Raw genomic sequence first — 19,574 nt, 5'->3', positions numbered from 1 at the left:
ATGCTTTCTATAAATGAAATGAAAAAAACATAGGTATGAGTTGTTTTCTCCACACTGGATCATAACTTCCCGTAGCGATATTTGCAGAATAGTGTTAAGTGTGTGTGATGTGAGATGTTCATTTAGAAAAGGAAAACACGGGACGACATATTGAAAAACAGTGGAAGTTGCCTTTATTTAATTCAACAGAGAAACTGCTGCAACATCGGAGTAAACCACTGAGCATAAACTAACATTCACACTGAGCCGCTGAAACAATGACTGGCACAGTGGAGCAGTAAGGCTTAAGGATGCCTCAGACTCATGCACTCACACTCGCTCATGCACGCACCACACACATACAGACACACGCACACACACATTCACACACACATACTCAACTTGATTTACATCATCTATCTTACACCTCTGTGGCTGCTCGGGCAGCAGCCATGTCACCGCCCCTCTCCCTCCAACGTGGTCAGTCAGAGGCGAGGGGTCAAGGGTCACCTTGAGATCAGGTAACCTCTGTTCACTGCTCTTGCCTTAAATGCTGGGCTAATTCAGGGCTAAGAGGCGACATAACACAGAGACCTTAACCGTTCATCTCTATGGTACATCTCTAAGCAACATAACCCCCAGCGATAACACTGCGAGGCCAGCCGTGGGCCTGGAGGATGGGGTTCAGGGGGGTGTTTGGGGGGAGGTCATGCTCTGGCCAAAGGAGGGCAAGGAGGAGTAGGGCACCGGCTGAGAAGGTGATTTGGTTGGTCACTTAGTAGAGCGTCTGGTTGGCTCGGAGGCCGTGGGGGGAGGCGGCGGGCCACGGCGGTCTAGGTCTTCGATATAGAACATGATGAGTTTCCTGCGCTCCTCGGGGACACACTCCAGGACAAGGTAGCGCTTGTCGTTCTGAAGGATCTTCTCCACATCCTTCAGGTGCTGCTCTGACTCCTGGATCAGCTTTCTTGATCTGGGAGGGAGGGGAGCATGTCAGACAGGCAGAAGGCAGGATGAGGCAGGATGATACTGTGTAATAGGCATACTGAGATTTAAATACAACAGCTGCTGCTCAGATTTTGGTTCATGTCTCTTCATTAGATAGTATTTTCTATTATCTTATGTGGCCTTAATTTGCCACAAAGTTACTTTGATTCATATTTTGACTGGTTAGAGGTTTAAATACATCTGAGACAGGATAACAAGATGTGTGTCAAATGATTTTATCACCATCTCATCCAGTCATCTACAATGTTTGCAGCTTATCTCAACTCAAATGCTACTTGAGCAAAAAAACCCAAAAAACTTCTGTCTAGCGCGCTCTCTCATTGCACTTGTGCCTGCTCAGCTGCCTGATCATTTGTACCACGACTCTTGAATCTCTGTCCTCTATATAGTATATATAGTGAATAATATAGTGAATAATTCTCAAACTGCATCTAAGGTAGTGGGAAAATAATGGACCATAACAAGTGGAGCTGCTCTGATACTTATGTCACAAAACACGTAGAATCTCTAATATTTCTGGGCTGCTATTGTATCAGGTTATGTATAAAGATTGTATTTGCAACAAATACAATTTCTAATATATGTAATTGATGTTAATGACACTTGTTCTGATTGTACTCCATCTATGTGTGAGTGAGTACAGACCTGTATGTGATGAACTTTGTCTCCTTTAGCAGGGTTCTGAAGTCAGCTTTGGCTGTGATGTACTTGTCTTTGATGTAGTCTTCAAACTCCCGTTGTCTCTTCTACAAAACACAGATTAAACAAATCAGACTGCAAAACTCAGATAAAATGGATGTGCATTTCACATGAAACTGTAATGTAATTAAACTCACACAATAATACCTTTAAGACAGGAAAGAGGAAACATCAAACACCCTGTTGATCAATTCAGAATTGGAGTTTGGATTGTATGACAAAGACCAGCTGATTTTGACTATAAGACTGATGAGTTCAGTCAAATCCTCTTTGGGCTGACTGAAGACATTTCTTTGGAACAACAGATTAATCTCCTTGCTTCATCTATGCTTTCAGTGTGGAACAACGTACAGATGTTGTTAAAGGTCATCCATGCTTAAACTGACCAGTTGAAAGAGAACGTTAACAGTATTGAGCTGGAAAAAAGTTTAACGGCAAGGAAAAGTTGAGGACTACTGTTATTCTAACTACCCTGTATTCACAGAGAAAAACAGACTTATAGCAAGGAGCTGCTAGCTTTGGTCTTCATAGATTTCTTTGCTGGTGCTTTGTTTTTTTTTCTTGCAATGTAACTACAATATGTCCTGAACTCACTAGTCACAAAATTCCTGTGAATTACTGTTAGGAAGTGACTGTAATATTTAATAACCCATTAAAATCCTTACTCTGTCACTGGAGGAGAACTTAATACAGCGAGGGTCCTCTTTGATGACCTTCTTCACCTCCTTCCACGTAGTCGTCAGAGTGATCTACAACACAAACAAAAAAAATCTGTAAAAGCCTGGAAAAAAGTCGTTTTGAATAATTGATGGAGCACATGAATATTTGATGCGTCATTCTCACTCTCGCCACCACATGCTTTTTGGGAGATTAATGATTACTTTTTCCAGTTGTTGACACTGTTTTTTTGTGCATGCACTTCTCACCATGCTGGTTTCGTCCAGCAGCTGCCTGAAATGTTCCTTCTTCTTCTTGGCCAGTGCTTCAACGTGTTCGTTAAACAGCTTCTCCTTCTCTTCTCTCTCCAGGAGTGACGCTGACTCCCAGCGATGGTCCTTCCGCAGGTTACGGCGTGTGTCTGACCACGTTGCATCTGAAGAACGTACCTAAGAGTTCAATAAACAAAACACGCTTTATTCAAAGTTTCTGGAACAAAGTCAAACTATAATAACACAAATATAGTGCCACTAGTAAGTCTCATGCACCTGCCAACATACTTAAATTCATCAAATGTTTAAAAAGTGCTTCTAAACATCCTGTATGATCGATCATGCCAGCAGTTGAAATCCTGGCTGTAAAATCTGATTTGTTTCTGCTAGGACTCATCCTAACTGGCTGGAATCACTTGTTATTTTCCCAAATTTTTTAATCAAATCTTCATTGTGAAATTGGTAAAGAGGCAAATTGATTAGGACTTAATTAAAATCAGAATATGATGCATTTCTTTTTGTCACATTACAGAAAGCTTCATGAGGACAACAACAAACTGCAGAGCATCTCACCATATCAGACATGAGAGCTTTGAAATGCTGGATGGCCTCTTCCCTTTTGTGCTGCTCCCGTTCCCGGTCGATCTCTTTGGTCTGTTCTGATCGGGCCTTCTGCACTTCCCGCTCCCTCTCTCTGAGACTGGCCTCGATACGAGCCTGCCGCTCCAACTCCCGCTCCTTCTCGATGTCCACGCTCTGCAGGGGATGACACACCATGGTCTGTGTCAGTTTTGTTTGTCATGTGATGGGGACACTGAGGACTAAGCTCAAAATCCGAGCTGCAAATCAGGGTTAGCTTGATGACAAAGTTACAATGCTTCTCACAAACTAACAGAAATAAATAGATCAAGTTACTAAAAACAGCTGCTCTCACACCTGATTCAAGTCATTCTTTCAATCTTTCAAGTACACACTCACAAAGCAGCTCCTACCTTGGCCTGTTTTTCCATGTACTGTTTGAAGAGCTCTTCTCTGAGTGCCGAGCTCTCCACAGCCTTATATCGAGGGTCTGTCTCCAGCCTCTCCTTGACCTTGCTCCACCGCTGGCCTCCCTCTATGTGCTGCTCACTTAGGAGATCATAGAAGTCTTGCTTCACCTGCGCACAAACACACACACAAACACACACACATCAAAATGAATTTGAAATCTAACAAGAAGCTGTCAGCTGCAGAACAGCAAACATGCAGACAAGTGATGATGGCCAGCAGAGATCTCGGATCGAGATGTACATTGATAGTGTTTGAATGAATGATACCTTCTCTCCTCTGGACTTTGAGTCTTCTTTCTCTCTCTTCCTCATAGCGGTGATGAATTCGATGAAGATAGCCTCCCTGTCCTTCATCTTCTCTATGGTCTTAAATCGGGGGTCTCGGCCGTGCTTCACTGCAAACTCACTAAATGTTGTCCTGTCATAATGAAAAAAAAACTGCAGTTTGAACATTTTGCAAAGTAAAGAGAACAGTTAAGAAACATCAATGGTGTCTTCAGCACAACCAAGAACAAAATTACACCAATAACTTATTTTTAATAGTAAAACATAGTTAACGTAGTTTTCCACTTGTGCTCTCCACAACGTCGCTCTCCACTAGGAGGAAACAGCAATGATGTAATATTTGTAATATGAACACAGCAAAATTCAGAAAAATGTCCCTTCACCTGGGTGTGAGTTTCGCCTCCTCCATCATCCTCCTGAACTCATCTTTGGCCTGCATCAGCTTGTTCTTCTTCTCCTTCCTCTCCTCCTCCGCTCGCGTCTTCACATACTGATCAAACACCTGAAGTAGACGTAAGAGCAAAATTATAACTGAATAATTTCTAATAGAATGGCCAGAACATGGTACAACACTGTGAAAACATGAGGATGAGCAATGTTAAGGAAGATGAAGGAAAAATGAAGATAAACTGAACCTGTTTCCTCTCTTTAGGGTTGAGCAGAAGGTACCGAGGGTCAAACACAATCTTATGAAGTTCTTTGTCCCAAGTGGAGAATGCAGACACCTAAATGTAAGACAGACAACACTGGCATCAGACAGACAGCTGAGCAATTACCCTGCATCTCATAAAAAGATGTAACATTTTAGTCTGCGTTTAGTAAAATAAACAAAACAAAAACCTCCGAACATTATGTGAAAATTTCACATAGTCCTTGTCAATGTAGTAATGAGGTAAGCTAAGATAAGACGAAGATATCAGTAACAAGGTAAGTAATAAGTAACAAGGTACATAAAAACCTCACAGAAAATAAATGAATGCAGGGTTTTTCCTGTCAATCTTAGTCCTGCCTAAGTGCCTAAAAGCCCAGTCCTGAGACGATGTGTCCTAAACCGAAGATTGAAAAACTGCGTTAAAATATGTAACTTCAGCAACTTTTTCTTACCCCTCTCTCCAACAGCATTTCTCTGAACTGCGTCATACGGGCCTCTAGCGGCACTATAGCTCTTTCTCTGGCAGCTCTGAGCTCTGCCTCCATTGCTGCTTCCTTCTCTGAGTCGGCCTCCTTCACATCCTCCTTCCTGTGAGGGTGAAACCACAAAGGTCATGAGAGAAAGATGAATGCGAATGGACAGATAAGGTCACTTCTTAAAGAATTTGCTGTACAATAACATTAATTAAAGGGGAGACAAACATTACTTACTTCCTTTTTTTGGCTTTGGTTGGCTCCTCATCCTGATTCTCTTCAGTAGCAATGGCTAATTCTGGCTCTTCCTTATTGACACCTGCGGATAAAAAAAAATAGACACAAAATAAATACTAGACACATGGCAGCGTACCGCCTTTAAGAGTGATAGCAGCCATCTTTATTTTGTTGTTTGATTTTTCTTTCCATCCGGATCATAAATTGTCCCCCCTGCTACACAAAACATTAAAATGCTGTGCTCTGTAAATAACTCAGAACTCTGTTCTGTTATAATCACCGACCGCATCTGAGTATGTGTGTTTATCCGCACCTGTCTTCTTGCTGTCCTCCAGGCCTCTCTTGTGCGGTGGCTCTTGAATGTGCTTGTCAACATCAGCTCGACCGACCAGCTCCTCAGGCCGGTCCCACATGGACAGCCGTGTTGTCGGGTTGTAGAAGAACACGCGATCGTCACCGGTCCACACCACACACCTGATTGACACACGGCCATTGAAAGGAAGCACAGAGATTAGAAGAGAAAAAAATGAGTTAGATTAACTGTAATTCAGTGGAGAGGAGAGATAATGTAGGCTGTGATGTAGTTTGCGTACCACGGCGTGCCAGGGATGGGGTTGGTGGCTATAGGTCTGGCTTTCTGAGCTGCTTTCTCCTCCTCTGTCATCTCCTCTTCTTTAGGCTCCTTGAAAGAGAAAGAATATATTTATCACCTTTACATTCAACTGTTAAACTATATCTTATCATATATATTATCCTAATTATTTTTGCAATATGTTTGTATTATGTATTATTTGTATTATGTATTATCATATATGTACTATAGTGATGTAGTAGCATAGTGTAGGCTTTATGTTTAATGTTTTAGCAATATTGCACATGTCAGTATTGTCAGTATTCATGTCAGCGAAGCAATTTTGAATTTCAAAATTTGAGAGTGCATGTCTGATATTGAAGTTTTTTCTTTTGTTCGAACAGGTCATTTCATTCTTCACGTACCTCCTTGTCATTATTAGTGTTTTCTGTTTTGTTCTCTTCATCCTCCATCTCCATTGCCTCGGCTTCTTCCTGCGCCAGACGCTCCTTGGCCTTTTCTGCTTCTTTTTCTGGACACAGGGAGGACGAAAACGCACACACACACACACACACAAACATACAAAGTGAGCAAACTAAACGTGATGTGGTGGTGGCTCAACAAATACAGCATGTCAACTATTCCACCAATTATTCCATTCCCATAAATTCTTTACAAACACTAGCTTAAACCTATTATTTATCAGGTGTCATACCTGCAGGTGACACTGGTAAATTTTAGGACACCTAATGTGGGATCAGGGTTCTTGTGTGTTTGGCTGCGCATCTCATCTGACAAATAAGAGTGTTGTTGGTGAGCGGAAAGTGAAACAGGGTGAAGCTTATGATATTAGTGATTCAGCTTTTAGCTTAGCACTCATACCAGTCATGATGACAGTTTTGAAAGCTTCTGAGTGTTTCAAAATCTTCTGTGTGTGTGTGTATGTACGCATGTGTGTGTGTATACTGGTCAGCTGTGCATACCTTTCTCCACCAGGGCCTGTGGTTTCTCCCAGGTGGATTCCAGTGTTCGGTTATTGTAGTAGTATGTTTTCCCATCAGCTGTTTTGTACTCTGACCACTCAGGGAGATGTAATGATCCGGCCATGGAGGCGGGAGCTGCCGAGAGCGCCAGCTGTGGGTGCATCATGGAAACTAAAGGCGGACCCATACCAGGAAGCATACCTGCCATGAGTCAGGGAGGAAAGAGACACACCATGATCGGCTGAGTTATTTATCTGTCAGAGCCACTGATAGTAGTTGCAGTGGACTACAGTCTAGAAAAGGCATTAGTTTATACATCCATTTGTGATGTTATTTCCCAAAAAACTTATATTAGCAAAACCAGAGGTAGGACAGAGAGCTTCACAGGTAGAATAAGACTGATTCACTGCAACTTAAACAAAGCTATCCCTTTAAGTGTCCGGTCATCCACATTAGTTATAAAATATTTAAAAACTGCTCGAGTCTAAAGATGTCTTGAACAAACATAACTGATTGACAACAAACACAGGCCACATACACAAACAAACAAAGCAGTGACCACACACACAACCATGCCACAAAAGTAGACAACAACATGACCACAACATCTAGCCCTAACTGTTACACTACCAAACACTACTAAGCAATCACTACATAGCGAGCTATACTGGGGTTCCCAGACTGTCCTAACAAAGACTGCTTCTGTCTGTTTACGGTCACCAACCACACACACACACATCAAAATGACTGATCATGATGATCAATAATGATTTGGCACAATCTAACATTTTGCTTGCTGCAACAAGTGTCTCCTCATTTACTAGTCACAGTAACCAGAGCAATCAATTAAGTCTTACACTGTACCTACCTACCAGTCCTGAGGACAACGCGCAAACAGAGTGCATTCATAATTTAGTGAGAGATAAATACTGTTCAGTATGAATCAGGGAATGTTTCTGTTTTTGTCTGTTTTTAAATCGATTTTAACAATTTACAGTTAAAGCATCTTAAAAATATGCTGGTGATAAAATGTTGCATGTGGTGTAGGTCTTATAATTCAAGTAAATACAATAAATTGAACATGTTAAGTCTATAAGCAGGGTGCAAAATTAACTTTTTTGACCCCTGGCTAATTGGCTAGTAAATGTTCAAATTTTACTGGCCAGTCAATGGATTACCATTGGGGGGTTTTTTTGGCTGGTAAATGAAGCAAATCTAGCAGCCACTTGCATATTTTACTAGCATTTGGCTGGTGCTAATTTTGTTCCCTATCTGAGTATTCAACATTAAAGATGCATATATTCTGTTTCTGTCTGTCAGAATGGAGGAAATTTCACCAATGTACACCGGATGGATCATGTTCACAGCATTCACCACCATGCCACCACTGTTTGAGGGTTCCCATATATACACCATATGACTCATGTAGACATCATTCACTACCATGCCATCTACTGTAGGGCTGAGAGGCGAGCGGCTGGGTGTTTACCGTTGGCGCTGGGGCCTGCCTTTACACAGGGTGCACCTACTATCTGCATCATTGCTACACCTGCAAGAACAACGGACAAGCAAGCATCTGGTTGAACACAGCAGGACACTGGACATCAGCTACCATGGTGTGTAAAGAGTTTGTGTGTGTGGTCCCACTCAGACAAACAAGCGCCCAAATTTGGGATTGTGCATCAAGAGCTGCAACAGTCACTCTGTTCATGTTGATGTGCCTGTTAGGTATTTAGAGATATTAGGTTTAAAATCTAAAGATTTAATTGGAGGCAATTATGTCTAAATGAACAATTATGAAATAAAAATAAAAACAAGCACATCTGAATGAAGAGTGAATGTTGAATCAGGACGCTCTCAATCTGACATTTGTAAATTAAATAACCATCAACCCCTAATCTAGACAAATCCCTGTCTGATTGTAATCCTGATTTTACCAGATACATTGTCCATAAAGAACGCAATAAACTTAGAAAATTAAAGTTCCTTAATGAGCTTTTCTGATAAGTAAAAAGAGGGACAGAGAGAAAAAGAAGGAACCAAAGAAGACACATAACAGAAGAGAGAAGCAACAGAAAAGACCTTGAAAGCAAACAACATTTGCATTAGCCTACATTTCAATTCAAGCCACTGCACTCAAGACTTGTTGGTGATCAACATGTTGCCTAAAAAAAAAACAGTACTGACAGAGCAATAATAGGTTTATCTGTGACCAGGAGATCTTTGACAGACACCTGTGACCTTTGCATGTATAACTTGTGAGTGAGTGTCAATATTGCTTCAAAATAATCCTGCCCTCCTGTGGTGTTTTGTTAACAGCTAGAAGTGGAGTCCGCTGGCTACCTTCACTTTGCTGTTGTTATGAAATGTCGTCATAACACTGAGTCAGAGTCTCTACAGATATTGTAAGCTAAATGTTTTATACGGTTAAGAAGCCCATTAGAGTGTATCATCAATCTTAACTGGCAACACTAAACTTCTTATATGTCGGACTAAAAGCAAATTACCAGTTTATTGTAGATATAATATCTGTAGAGGTGAATATTCCCCATTTACCAGGGTAGGAATGTAAAAATCAGCCAAATTCTGCTTGTTAATAGGCTCTAACAGATAAATGGGCAGTAAATCCACCATCATTTAAAGGTCTTCTTTCATTCTGTATATACATGTATTATAAACTACAACTGCTTAGTGACATAGTGATAGCATTTTAAGATTCTTACCTGGTAGAGGGATGTGCATGCCCGGCAGAGGCACCCTGAAAGGTGGCACCATGACAGGGGGGAAGGCAGGTATGGCTGCGGTGGGCTGGGCAACACTGTGAGGCAGGGCTGCAGGCAGCAGTGGCATGGTCTGCACTGCCGTAACAGGTGATGGCACCGTGGAAACAGTCACCACAGTGACTGGAGACACAGCAACAGTTGAGGTCACTGGGGCAACAGGAGTAAGGTCTGCTACAACAGTGGCTGTTGGGGGACAAAAAGACAAAAAAAAAAAAAAGAGGCATTTGTATTCAGCTCCTTCTGAGTGTGTGTACGCTTGATATAAGACTGTGTACTAACCTGCAATGGTCACAGAGGGGGAGGGGGCGCTAGTGGAGTCTGGACTGGAGGTGAGTGTGCGGGAGGGGGTTGTGGACAGGGCCTGAGTAGGGGAGACTGCTGCTGCCGTGCTGGCTGTAGTGTTGACACTGCTTGAGCTGGCAGCTGCAGTCACCCCCACACTTGTACCCGGCACTGCAGCCCCGGCCCCAGCTACAAGTAGGGGGTTGAGTTCAGACTGCTGGATGATCTTCACACCATCTGGTTTACTCCACGATGACTCTCTGGTCCTGGCGTTGTAGTAATATGCCTACGGAAGGGATGACAAGGAAGATGATACTTGTAACAACTGTTTGGGGACAAACAGTAACTGGGATAGAATACCAGCCAAAAAAATGTAAGCTCATCATGTACCACTGTAATCTTTTTAAATACTGTAAATTGTGATAATCACAATCAATCAGTAGCTTCTTTAAGTTGAGTATAGCAGTTTAAATTTCAAGTTTCACAGATTATCATGTGTAATCAAGTGATTAGAGCCATTAGATGAGCACAACATTTCATTCTTATACTTGAAATCCCACCACTTTCACTGTCTAGAAAATGCTGTAGTAAACTAGAACTTATGGGCTAAACTTTTATACATTTTAAAATACTTTTATACAAGTCCCAAAAAGGCCACAGGTGTTAAATTATTATTCTCCGCGCTTTTGCAGGATGTACAACCCTATTATGTGCTTACAAATGACTTCCAGCTTACCTTTCCTTCTGGCGTCTTGTTCTCTACCCAGATCTCCTCTGCAGGGTTTAGTGCAGGGTTTCCAGATGCAGGGACGGGGGGCATCCCAGGAGGAAACAGCATCCCTGGAGGGGGCGGCAGGTTCCCCATGGGAGGGGGAAGAAACGGGGGTCTCTGCAAAAAGAGATGAAAAAGGGCAAGCATTGAATTTTCAGACTGTAAGGAGAAGGTCTGGGAATCTAAATAAGCCTCCAAGAGTCCTTCAACCACCAACAAAATGTGACCCTCTGAATTCAAATTAGGAGGTTAGTGCATCGATATCGTATCATTCAAGAATCAAACTGCACCTCGAGAATCAATTATATTTTCCAACCATAGTAAGAAAATAGTGGTAGCTAAATATATTATAAAACAGTGTTAGTAATATCTCTCTTTGATTCTGTTTTATGTCTTGTTCAAAGAGATAATACTGTTGTTATTCCAGCCAGAGAGGACTCATGCTTTCTTTGCAGACTCTGCCTGCCAGATTATTCACACATATGAGGTATTTACCTAATATCCTTAACCAGAAGACTTGACTTGAAGAGTACAAGAAAAACCCATGACATCAAGATTACCCACACTGGAAAAAAGTCATCAACGATGCAATTATCAGTCAGGGGTCTGACATCATTCCTCTGACCATACAATGACTGTGAGCAAGCACTGAGTAAAAAGGTAATGATTTCACTTCAACACTATCTCTGTTACCCCCTTTTAAAAAAGGAAACGTGTGTATGATGCAAGTCCTCTCAATGCCGATTGGAGTTGGATGCATTCATATGAGACAGCTGTCACTCTGGTAGTTACTGATAGTCTGCAATAGTTTCTTACACTTAACTTATAGACCACTGATTTAGATAAAAGGTTATTTTTTCACCCATCAGTCCTGTCCATACCCACCCTGTCTCTCTCTTGCTCGTCCACTCATCCACACATGCACGAAGGTTGCTGCGTTGGACTGAATAGATGAAAGTGTACTAATCAGTGAAATCTGAGCGCCTGGTATGTGGTTACATTATACTATATTCTCTTGTCTCTCCACGCTACATAGTGGTGTAGCGCTGGCTCTGAATAGGAGTGTGCTATATGAATAAAATGCCCTACCGCGCTTTATGTAATTTTATAATGCATCATCAATATATATTGTGATACAATAAATTTTATGAACAGCTTTTGCACAGTGTTATCTCAGAGCACTTCAACAGTCACTAATGGACAACAAGAGTTTTCTGGGGCTGTATTCATAAAGCTTCCTGGTACAAAGAATTGCTCCGATTGATGTTTTCTAAGAATTTCCCCTTACAGTTAAGACTAGATCCTGGTAAAGATTAAAGTTATTCACAAAGCATCTTAGCCCTTAGGAACTGTTAAGAATAGGGAGGAGGACTTTTAAGAGGCTTAAGAGTTTCTTAAGCAGAGGAGAAAATGGTGGAAAAACAAAGAAGTAAGAGAAATATTCTCCAAATGCTGAGTGACAGTGAGTTAATGAAAAGCTACAGATTAGATTGTGCAGGGATAATGTTTGTGGTTGATCTCATTACAGATGTGCTCACATCTCCCACCCAATAAAATAACTCTACAACGCCAGAAATGAAAGTGATCACAACACTAAGATATTTGGAAACCAGAAAAAATTTGGAATTTGCTGGCAGCTGGAAAAAAAAAAGATTTACATGCTACTTATACAGACAGCAAATAAATATAACAACTATCAGTATGTGAACAGGCTGCTGCACAAATACGTCTGTGTTTTCAAACATTTCATAGACTACTTTTAAAGAATGTGGCTCACAATTTATTCAACAGAGATGTTCATTACATAAAAAAGTATAATTACACCAAGTCTTAATAGAGACTACATTCTAGGATTAGGCCTATCGATCTCACTCTCCATTATATGCCCATTATCATTAAGAGTGCATTTTGTTTTTATTTTTGATCAAACAATCACACCTTTTAAAAGAGTGAGTCATACCTAGCAACAAGGTCAACCACACCTCCTCACTAAGGTAAAAGTTTGTCCCTTTGACTCTTTGCTAGAGATGTTTAGGCTAAGTTAGGAGCTCAGAGAGTATTCTCTGAATGATACAGCCCCTGGCTTTGAGTAAAGATATGGTTAGTGCAGTGTCTCTTTTGAACAAATGCTCAGAGGCTCAAGTTAAAATAATTTAACTCTACACTTTTATGATGAAAAACACTGTGATTCAGTAAAACATGCATTTCACTTGAGGATAGAAACAGTTACCTGAAGGTGGGGAGGTCCAATAGGTGGTGGCATTCCTCCTGGTGGCGGGATGGGTGGCATGCTGGGGTCAAACGGTGGACGTGCAAAGGGGGGTCGCGGCGGAGGTCCTCTCATCATCCCAAAAGGAGGTGGCGGTGGCCTAAGGAGTGGTGGTGGGCCGCGTAACACTGGGGTCTGGGCAGGCGCAGGTGCAGGCGCAGGGCCGCGGAACCGTACCGCCTGCTGCGCCATTCTAGTAAACCATTTATATCACAATTATTAAAGGATTTCTATTTCTTCTGAAATAGATGCATATCACAATATCTATTTAGGGGTGGCAAATTTCAAACTGTCAAGTTGATGGTGAATGATATGTGAAGTCACACTGTCTCTTTCAGCTGTCATTCTCAAGTAATTTAGGAATCATTTTGGGAAAAATCTGTCTTTGTAATTGCTTTACAGCGTTAATCTGGGCACCAAAATTGTGCTTTACAATATGAAACAAATGTCCCACAATGATAGAATATAAATAACATACTGCATACATTCTGCAAGTCATGCAAAATAATATAATTCGGTGCTTCCTTAACGCTACAGAGAGTATATGTTATAATGTTATAGGTTCACTCTGGAGGAAGCTAATTTACTGCTGGTAAGTTAGCTAATTGTTATAGAAAACTTTCTGCAGGTGTCTGAAAAGTCTCACCATAAAGCATTTATAGTTTTTATAATAATATTGTTCTCCTGATTAATGTACATACATGAGATGCAGAAATATGGTCCTGAAAACGCAATCACACTGAAGTGGATTGTTTTTGCTACAGAGCCTTTAGCTGTTATCTTTAAAGTCCCCCTGCACACATAAATATGTTTTTCTTCTTGTTCCTACAGTTGGATGTTTAAGCTTCACTGTGCAGAATGATGTATGTGCAGAGTTTGACACTAGAAGGCTGTTTTTTCATTCATCTGCTCAAAGTGGAAAGCTTCTCTGTACTCACTGGAAAATCAGACTTTAAAGCGTGAACCTATGAGCAGGATTTGTGACATCACAAGCAGTTTGGAGTCAATCGTGGTCTAGTATGCAACTCATACAAGTGTGATGTGGAAACTTGGAAGCCTCCAGCGCACAAACACTGAGAATGGACTTTACAGTAAAGTAGGAGACATCTTGTGTTCAGCAGTTCAACTTTTTAAAATGAAAAACATTTACATATTCATAGCATCTGAATTTTTTAATGGGCCTTTTTAAGAATTTAAACGAGATAATCAAACTTTTTCTGCGGAAAAACCATATTACACACAAATGATTCAAAGTAGATCATATTTATATACATCTTAAAACGTGTCTGGAGAGGATCTTTAAGGTGTTTGGTATTCATACATGTTTAAGCCTTGAAATAATCAAGGTGATATCTTGTTGGCTTTGTAAAGGTACACGCTTTGATCCAAAACAAACTGAACAGTTCATCCGTGAAAGACACTGAATGGACGAAGTCACATTGCATTATGTGCTTACTAATGAATGTAGCGTAGCTTAGATTAGCCAGCAAGCTATTCTGCATTAACATTTGTGCACAGACTTCACACTTAACACAGGAAGTGAGTCTGAGGAGAAACAATCTGGTAAAACGGAAAAAACACCTGTCTGTGTTTGACCTGGCTGCCTGTGTTTACCGCGTGCCACGAGCGGACGGCAGACGCGAGCCGCTTGGCAACACAGGCTAGTTAGCTACAAGCTAGCTAGCTAGCACGGCTTCATTCACAAGTAATGCCACTGTTTATCAAAACCTATCGATAAAAAAACAACTCCGACCAACTGCATATAAACATGCGGCTTATGCTTAATAACACACATGCTGCTGATGTTCATTTTGACGCTATATTTGCTATTTTCTGACCTGTTGTCGCTGAACCCGATAGCCTCGCTCTCTGCCTGGTCCGCCATTACAGGAAAATGTAACAACTGTCTTCCTGGAAACGCCCCTAAGTGTTTTTTTTATTTTTCCTATTCGCTGAACGGTGGTGTCAATCATAGTGCAAACCAAGTTATGTGAGCTCTGATTGGATGATCTGTTTCCCATGAATGGTTTGGCTAAGCGTTCATTGGTCCGCTCGGATCCAATTTATTATGATGTCTTTGTTCAAAGTGCGGAGTGTTGCTGGTAGGGTGGACTGAAAACACTACTTTCTGTATACTGCATTAGCTTTTACCACTTAGCTCTGTGTTTACTGTGCTGGTAGTAATACTAAATAATAATAATAATAATAATAATAATAATAATAATAATAATAATAATAATAATAATAATAATAATAATAATAAGTTTATTATATTGCACTTATCAAAACAAGCAATTACAAAGTGCTTTACAAGTAAGTATTATGTATTCTGGTGGTATTTTGAGTGCCTACTACTATGGCAGTGGTGGGAAAAGAACTGAAGCCCTCTACTTAAAAGTAGTGGTGGACGAAGTATTCAGTAGTAGAAATACTGTAGACTAAAAATACTCCATAAGTAAATGTCCTAAATTCAAAATGTTAACGTATAAATGTTAAAGTATAGAGGAATTATAACCAAATGTACTTAAAGTACCAAAAGTAAAAGTGCTCATTATGTAGACTGGCTTCTTTTAGAGTTATATCATTATAGTATATTATGTTGTTTGTTTTCATCACTAAAAAAATACATGTAAGAGCATTTTAATGCTGTACTTCATCACCGTGGAGACAATTTTAGATACTTTTGGTACATTGATAGCAATAGTACTGCATCATATTATATAAGTGTATCATATGTTTTATAATGATAATAATATTAATACACTTTTATATAGCGCCTTTTACATGCCAATGCATCTCAAAGTGCATAACTTTTTTAAAAAAAAGAAAAGAGCAGACAATTTATACAAGAGATAGAATATTAAAATATATTATTTTATGTTAAATCTTAATCTGAGAAGTAACTAGTCACTATAAGTGGCAAATAAATGTAGTGGAATAAAAATTAAATTTGTACTTAAGTAAAGTACTTGACTAAATGTACTAAGTTACATTCCACCACTGTTTAAAAGTAGTAATAACCAAGCATAGGAAATACTGTTGGAAGTCATATTCTCAGAAGTTTTGCTTGTCTAAAAGTCAAAACCATTTAAAAAAAGTTTTAAAAAGTATTCATGCTATAATCTTAAAAACAGAGTGATAATCAATGATGCCCAAACAGGACAGTGTGCCATAGAATATAGTCTGACTGATAGTGTTACCTGTTAGTCAAAACTGAACAAAGAGAAGCTTAACAAAATAATCTTACACAAGGTCCACATACTAGCTGTTGGTGTGTGTTAAGATTATTTTGTCAAATTACTAATTCTAAGGTCAAGAAAGGTCCCTTCAAACTGAACGAAGAAGCAGCATTTAGTTATAATGCACCATTTTAGTCACCAGCTACCAACTGAAGTCAGGACAGCAGGTCACCGCCCATCCTCTGATAAAGGCTGAAAACCCACTTTTTCAGATTACATCTAAACACCTCATGCTAATGTTTGCTAGTTTGTAAACACTACCAATTATTAAATCCAAACAAAGACACAACATTTAATTTTATATTGTAACATATTACACAACAGCAGCAGACCAACAGTCACAGAGCATTTTATTTCTTTGACCATAAATTTGACCTAAATATTGCTGTCAGTGCTGCATTGTGTCTGAAAGTCTCCTAGAGCAGTCCGACGACGTCAATGTCATCCTCACATTTACACTCCACTCTGTTGTTGGCTGAAAGCTGCTGCTTGGCGCCAGTATCAGGCTGTTCAAGGCTCTCTAATGTCGTGGTAGAGCTAATGAGGACTTCATGACGACGGTCAGCTGGCTGATACTGCATGAATTCCCTGGTGAGGGCGGCCAGAGTGGTCTCTCCCCTCTGCAGGTTTTGGTAATTCATCACTCCCTCTATAGAGCTGCAGGCATGTTGGCATCTGTGGAAAAACCTAATAGAAGCACACAACAAGTAAATTAGAAAAGGGTCCATTAAATGTGTCAAATTGTCACTGAGCTGTGAATTCCTCCTATTCTTGTATCACACAGTATTTGTTGTAAAAATGATCTTGATAGTGCACAAATAAAATTAAAAAAAGCTGGCTGTAGAATAAAACTGAGGACACTTGTCTCTTAAAACTAATTCATTCCTTGCTCGCTTCTTCTGACAAGAAATCTACAGGAAAAGATAAACGACTTTCCTTGTCTGCATGATAAATAATTTTAAATTAATTTTAGCTGTAATCTATCAGTTGTTGGCAAACTATTTCACTAAAGATGTCTAACCGTGAAGGGCGGATCTGGACCCTGGAGTAGAGGCTCATTGGATGATATGGGCAAATGGATGGGTGGGAATAGCAGCCCACAGTGTAGGGCATCATGGCGAGACATGGGTACATGCCGGCACCCAGAAACTTGGACTGAGCTGGAGGCATGGCCTGTGAGACGAAAAAGGAAACGCCAGGGTCCTGTCCTTCCCCCTGTCTTGCTTCTTGACCTGCCTCTTGTCCTGTTCCCTGTCCAGTTTCTTGTCCTGTTCCCTGCCCTGAGGTCCAATACTCTCTGCCTTTCTTCTTATGGGGACGAAACTCATAATCTGAGCCAGATTAAGTGAAAATCAGAGGTTTACCATCCAGATTCAAACTGACAATATATCCTAAACTTCCAGTAATATTCATTATCCTCTAAGTCACTGCCATTTAGCTGTGTAATGGTTCTTACCAGGGAATTGGTGTCTGTGGATGTCTTTCAGTTTGTCAGCCATTTCATAGTAAGGCCTCTTCTGTTCCTGACTCAGTCTGGACCACTCACAGCCCAGCTGAATACTGATGTCCGTCATGCTGGCTTCGGGGCAGGCTTTGCGCAAGGCTGCTCGGTGGATGCAAGCCCACACCATAAAGGCATTCATTGGCCGTTTAATGTGTCCATTCTTGTCCTGGCCAGTCTGCATCTGCTTCAGATCTGAGAGACACAATGTGTGTGTGCAAAGACATTACTCATCATTTAGATAAAGATTCCCATAGAAATGCGTAAAATAACAGATTTGTGTCAATGACCCCTGGTCTATGGGAGTACAGTACCTTCCTCTGTTGGCTGGATGGTAAAACTGATGACTGGACCTTCGAGGCTGGGTGAGGTTGGGGTTAGGTGGACTGGATCTAGGGTCAGCAGTTCTCCAGCTGCAGTGACCTGCGGCACATCCAGTCTCCTGGTGCTCTGGAGTGGGACAGTTAGCTCAGAAGCATAGGCATGCATCAAGAGGTTGTTTTTCTCTTCTTGTCTCAAAAACTAACGCAAGGCAAGGTACTGTTATGTCCAGAGGAATGAAAACATGGAATGATTTGCCATCAGATATTACACATTTAACAAGTTGAACTGGTTTTAAAATGGCACACAACACAACCCCCTCTCCAATTAGAACATGTTTTGCTACAGAATATGGGACAAGGTTTAAGGAGGGATTTCTTAGTAATTTTATTCTTAGTCACTGTATATGTTGTTTTTAGTGGTATAACTAACATTTTTGAGCTGTATCAAATGTTTTTTTACTGACCATTTAGATATGGTACTTGTTGTCATTGTTGTTGTTATTGTCATTATTAGTATATATACGTATATATACATACATACACACATAAACTGCTGCTGCTGGTGGTTAGTGCGCCTGCGCCTCACAGTAGCCTTAAGTGACCGTTTCCGACCTTAAGTGACCTTCTGACCAGCACTCACCTTCGCTGACACATCTCGCTGAAGTGGTTTGTCAAAAAAGGTCGATATAGGTGGAAGCTTTCCGTCTCCAAATTCAAAACTTGCTCCACACGGAGCCACGTAGTTCGTGTTTTGCCGGTGTAGCGGTTGAGCGTGACCCCCGTCTCCGGCCTGATATGGCCGGGCAGCGGGCGTCGCTGCGCGATCCCGGCCTGGTTGTCTGGCAGGCGGACTGTAGTTGGGGTAATTTTCTTCAAAGGTCTCTCGGTGTCTTTTTTGGGGCTTTCTGTCCATTGTTACGACCGTCGTAGTAATGTCGGGTTGTAGGATCTAACTTAGATTTGAATGTTACGTGTTGTTTCATCTGGGATGTGATGGATCAAAAACCGTTAGTCGTCATAGCAACAGAACGTCTTGGACAGTTGTGAAATTAAGTATATTTATTAAAGTACTGTTTTGAGGTGTTTGTACTTTACTTGAGTATTTACATTTGATGCTACTTTATACTTCCACTCTACTACATTTCAGAGGGAAATATTGTACTTTCTACTCCACTACATTTTTTCGACAGCTTTAGTTACTTTTCAGATGAAGATTTGACACGATGGATAATATAACAAGCTTTTAAAATACAACACGTTGTTAAAGATGAAACCAGTGGTTTCCAACTTTTTTGTTTTTTGACGTCTTACAAAAAGCAGTGTGTAGTTGAGGTCACATTTCAAATGTCTATGAGTTGTTAACAGCTCCACCAAATAATGATTTCTCCCTCTAAACTTCTCACATGGTTTCATTTCAACAGATTTATCTGGTGACCCTTTGGAGGGGTCCAACCCCTAGGTTGGGAACCACTGGACTAAACTATCTAACTGTATATAAAGTAGTTGAAACTAGCTCCACCTCCAGCAGCTACAACAGTAA

General features: G+C 40.7%; 2 protein-coding genes across 3 annotated transcripts; both read right to left on the bottom strand.

Annotated features, from left to right (window-relative positions):
* Positions 1-150: 150 nt before the first annotated feature.
* tcerg1b (transcription elongation regulator 1b (CA150)) lies at positions 151-14,918 on the bottom strand. Of its 2 annotated transcripts, XM_067608395.1 has the most exons (21): positions 14,810-14,918; positions 12,933-13,164; positions 10,667-10,819; positions 9,928-10,216; positions 9,589-9,831; positions 8,355-8,414; positions 6,866-7,066; positions 6,308-6,414; positions 5,905-5,993; positions 5,625-5,785; positions 5,312-5,393; positions 5,054-5,189; positions 4,585-4,674; positions 4,333-4,451; positions 3,932-4,082; positions 3,608-3,772; positions 3,189-3,371; positions 2,613-2,792; positions 2,352-2,435; positions 1,633-1,733; positions 151-952 (listed from the first exon to the last, which is right to left on the bottom strand). In XM_067608395.1, exons 1-21 carry the CDS (start codon positions 14,854-14,856, stop codon positions 751-753), a joined length of 3,075 nt encoding a protein of 1,024 aa, XP_067464496.1. In that variant the 5' UTR covers positions 14,857-14,918; the 3' UTR covers positions 151-750. The 2 variants fall into 2 exon arrangements, with proteins under 2 accessions (XP_067464496.1, XP_067464497.1); XM_067608396.1 differs by lacking the exon at positions 8,355-8,414.
* Positions 14,919-16,543: 1,625 nt separating this feature from the next.
* Positions 16,544-19,089, bottom strand: LOC137195023 (transcription factor Sox-2-like). Its single transcript, XM_067607103.1, has 5 exons — positions 18,675-19,089; positions 18,026-18,161; positions 17,667-17,906; positions 17,232-17,541; positions 16,544-16,897 (listed from the first exon to the last, which is right to left on the bottom strand). Exons 1-5 carry the CDS (start codon positions 18,945-18,947, stop codon positions 16,627-16,629), a joined length of 1,230 nt encoding a protein of 409 aa, XP_067463204.1. The 5' UTR covers positions 18,948-19,089; the 3' UTR covers positions 16,544-16,626.
* Positions 19,090-19,574: the final 485 nt, after the last annotated feature.

This window comes from Thunnus thynnus, chromosome 13 (genome assembly GCF_963924715.1).
Source record: "Thunnus thynnus chromosome 13, fThuThy2.1, whole genome shotgun sequence".
Taxonomy (NCBI): domain Eukaryota; kingdom Metazoa; phylum Chordata; class Actinopteri; order Scombriformes; family Scombridae; genus Thunnus; species Thunnus thynnus.
This window is presented reverse-complemented; position numbering and strand designations above follow the sequence as displayed.